This window comes from Limulus polyphemus, unplaced genomic scaffold (genome assembly GCF_000517525.1).
Source record: "Limulus polyphemus unplaced genomic scaffold, Limulus_polyphemus-2.1.2 Scaffold584, whole genome shotgun sequence".
In the NCBI taxonomy this organism is placed as follows: Eukaryota; Metazoa; Arthropoda; class Merostomata; order Xiphosura; family Limulidae; genus Limulus; species Limulus polyphemus.
In genome coordinates this window covers 401,171-405,203 of record NW_013666194.1, presented here as the reverse complement: position 1 = coordinate 405,203, position 4,033 = coordinate 401,171, and the positions used below count along the sequence as shown (strand labels likewise).

General features: G+C 29.1%; 1 protein-coding gene across 1 annotated transcript in view; it reads left to right on the top strand.

Annotated features, from left to right (window-relative positions):
* Window positions 1–4,033, top strand: part of LOC106459275 (ribosome biogenesis protein BMS1 homolog) — a 54,041-nt gene that overhangs the window by 33,867 nt on the left and 16,141 nt on the right. Inside the window, 4 exon segments of the mRNA XM_013918884.2 lie at window positions 871–949; window positions 2,690–2,770; window positions 3,127–3,200; window positions 3,202–3,294. Of these exon segments, the coding sequence (XP_013774338.1) occupies window positions 871–949; window positions 2,690–2,770; window positions 3,127–3,200; window positions 3,202–3,294 (327 nt within the window).

Here is a 4,033-nt window from a genome sequence, read left to right as displayed (position 1 = left end):
CCACTTCTGCAGTCGTTAATCTGGGATCCATTTCGATGCTCCTCTTGACAGCCCTTTTTTGTCCTCTCCGATGGACCCGGACGCTGCTCAGTTGTTTCCTTGCTGTGTTTCCTGAACTACGCGATGATTCTGTTGACTGTCAAAAGCGGGATTCCCAAATTCTGCAAAATTTGCCGCTGACTTATTCCACCATCTGCTTGACCAATTATCCTTCCTCTAACAAATTCTGACAATTCGAGAGAACCTTGAGCTCTAGGCATGTTGTAGCACAAGATAATTAGTGTGCGGACCATTTTCATGTATACAGTGCTCTGTGAACATAAATTAGTTAGCATAAATGAGTTAAATGATGAAAAATTAGGTGTCTATTTACTTGTGACCACTCAGTGCATATTCTGCTTAATTGGTACAGATTAGTATTTTATTTTAATTTCATCTGAAAAAGAATTTTTTTTGCTGTTAATTTCTATCTTAATAGTCAAGATGCAACAGCTTATTACTTTGAAGTATATTATGTGTACATTTGAAAGAAAAGCAATTTGTTTTTAAAAAATGTGTAATAGCAAAATTAATTTTCTGCTATCCCAATTTATTGTGACATAGGAGAAGTCTTTTAACTCATAGATTGTCAAGGAAATAGAGATCAAGATTGGTTAGTTATGATTAGGTTATGTTATTTGATGGTGCAAATTTAGGTAGTACAGGAAGTAAAAACCATGGTGTTGGATTATGACGTTAGAAAACTCACCCTTTAGGATTTAAAAACAGTTTTCACCTGATTTATAAGGTCGACTTTAGTAGGCACTTTTTAAAAACACAGATGTTATGATTAAGATATCATTTCCTTATTTTGTTTTTTTTAAATCTTAGGTACAAAATTCAATAAAGGATTGTTTTGTTACTGGAAAGTGGAAACCCTCTGAAGATGCACAAACTTTGTTAGAAAATGGTGAGTATGTTCAACTCTTGGAACATGTCGTTCTAAGTTAATGTTTAAAATCTGAAAATAAGCTTTGTTTTGTTATTGATGGAATTACACAGTGTCAACATTAACTTTTGAGTCCAACATGAACAAATAAACAAACAAAAAGAGTGATCTGTACTTGTATAAAACCTAATGTCAAATAAATAAATAAAACACAGTGTTTGTTGGCGCACAAACTATATTTATTGAGGCAGTCAATGATTCTTCATCATCCTTTGCGAGTACAATTTTTATAACAGGTCATGTGACATTACATTTTACACTACTTACATGACTTGCTGAGTGACCTTTTACAAGAGGTCACATCATATACTAACATAAAACTAGTTGTACCTTTATCTGTTTAATACTTCATACTTTATTTTTTAATTTTGTTAGGTTGGGCTAGGATTATCATTTTATCCCATTAAATTTTGTTGTGTTATTTGTACATGTTTTGTTATAGTTGAATTTCTAATTCTATAATTTCTTACATGACCTTTGTTTTTGTAATCTGTATTTTAGTTCTTTTTAGTTTGACTAATTTAAATACTACTACATTATCGTTCTATTATATCTTTGGTATTACCTAAAATTAGACTAATAATATTCAATGGTTTGCAGGTAGGATACAATTTTTATTGTTTTTTGAAAACATTAAATAATTGGTTAGTTAGTTCTGGAACATAAGAGTATATATCTTCTATTTTATTTTTTCATAAGTATATTTAAAAATAATATTTTGAGCAGACATAGAACAATTATTAAATTTAATAAAAGCTCTTAACAATATTCAGACTGAATTCTTTTTCAGCTCCTACATTTTAAATTAATAACAACTCATTTTTTAGATCTTATTCAGTACATGTTTTCAGATTCCTGTTAGCATTAGTATAAAATGCAGACATTTTTTGGGATCTAGTATGACATGATACTTAGTGTGGTGGTATGAAAACAGCAAAAGTTTCGGTAAACTGACGCTTCTAAATAATCATAAATTTTTTTTTAGGAACAGTGTTAATAAATTCTTTAGAATGCTAGTAATAGTCAAACAAGGATATCATTTACAGAACCTGGAAATTAGAACAAAGAAGTATACTGAAAAATTAGCAACTCATTCCTCGGTGCCAAATCTGTAAGGCTATCATAGAAACATAATAACATATATATTGTTTTCTGAAAATGTCTTGACATTATCATGTACTTCAAGGGTAAAAATTGAATATAAGAGAATAACAAAAATTAAGAATACATAACTAATTTGTATAGATATTTGTCAGATTCACTGCCCAGGAATGGTGTTTCCTATGGTGCAGTGATGCATATAGTGTTACTCACTTGTTTATCATCTGGTGTTTAGCCTTTGAATAATTAATTAGTGAATTAGTTTGTTGAATTCAAAGTAGCAAAAAAAGCCCAAATTTTAGAACTTATAAGCAAAGTAATTTATATCTAAATTAAAAGTATAATTAAATCAGTCAAAGTTTACATGAAATAGTTCTTTAAACTGTAAATCGAAACTCTAACTAAAGGGTAGCACCAAAGGTGTAAATTAGGCTTTGCTTTTTATGATTTTACTTCATTGATCAAGCAATGATAAACCTGTAACAGTTGTTTAAAGTGTTTTAACAAGATAGGATTGTATTATTTCTAGCCTAAATAGTTTAGATGAAGATAATAAACTTATTTACCAGAACAATAACATGAATTTGTTTCTGTACATAGATTCCATCTATGGTGATTTTGAAGATTTGGAAACGGGTGAGGTTACTTGTGAAAATGTTGATGGCGAAGTAGATAATTCCGGTAGGTCAAGTTAATTGTTTGGTTTTTCTTTGTAGGCTTAGTTCAGATTTGTTGAGAAACTTGAGAACAGCCTATAAATAAATAAAACCATGCATTGTATTGTAGTTACAACTTCAATAACATATAATAAAGCACACAAATATGGTAGATGTAAAAACTAAAAGTCATGAACTAGTTTTCTATCTTGATATTAAATAATGGGAAATTAAAAAATGGAAATTATTTATAAATTTGATATATTTTTTACTTCATTATCAATGAAGGACTAAACTTGTACACTGTTTCATAGGCAAGTTTTGTATTAATATTAATTACATTAACCATCAATCTAATATTTCTCATTAAATAAAAAACAGAAGAAATTCCAGAAGATGAAAACAAAAGCCAGAAACCTACAAGTCTTGAAGAAAAACGGCTGGCAAAAAAGCGAAAAACTGAAAGCCTTGTTTAATACTGAATATGATGATAACGGTGAAAAATCTTACTATGATGACCTGAAAGATGAATTAAGTCATCAAGCTCAGGTAAACGTTTTATTGTCTTATAGTAGAGCTTTATGACACTTGTACTAATTTCCAAGAATAAAATAAATATTAATTGGTAAATATATGTACAATCTACTACATTTCGATATTAATATAATTGCTAAAAGATTGTAAATAGAAGATTTTTCCCCTCTTCAAATTAATTTCATTTGCATAACATCATGAACCACCTAAATGAACATTAATTTGTTTTTGGTAAAACTTTATATTTTATCTCAATTTTTATCTTAACACTAACTGTGGAGAAATCATCAGTTTAGTGAAATGTAAAGTTGAAACATGAAATAGAATGAATAATAACATTTTTTCCTTTTTGCTGACATAGTATTAATCAGGAAATTGTAAACTACTTATCTTAACAGTTTTGACTGTTATATTTTTCATGTTTTTTATTTTTTTATTTTTTGGTTTTATTGCTGTACTATTTACCCACTGAACCAGTAATCCTCACAACAAAGCAGCAAGCCCATTAACCCTTTCTGTACAGGTCACAGGTGAAAGGCCATGTCATCTCGTTTGTTGACTCACATTCAAAATTTTATTAAACTACTATTTCATGGACTTATGTCAATAAGTTTGGTATCAAAATGTAGATTATAATTCAAATTTTAGAACTATACATTACACAGATAAACATCGATTTTTGTGTGTCACATGGTATGTTGATTGCAGCACTGGTTCAAATTGTATGTTTATGAAGTGAACAAATTAAGTCTAT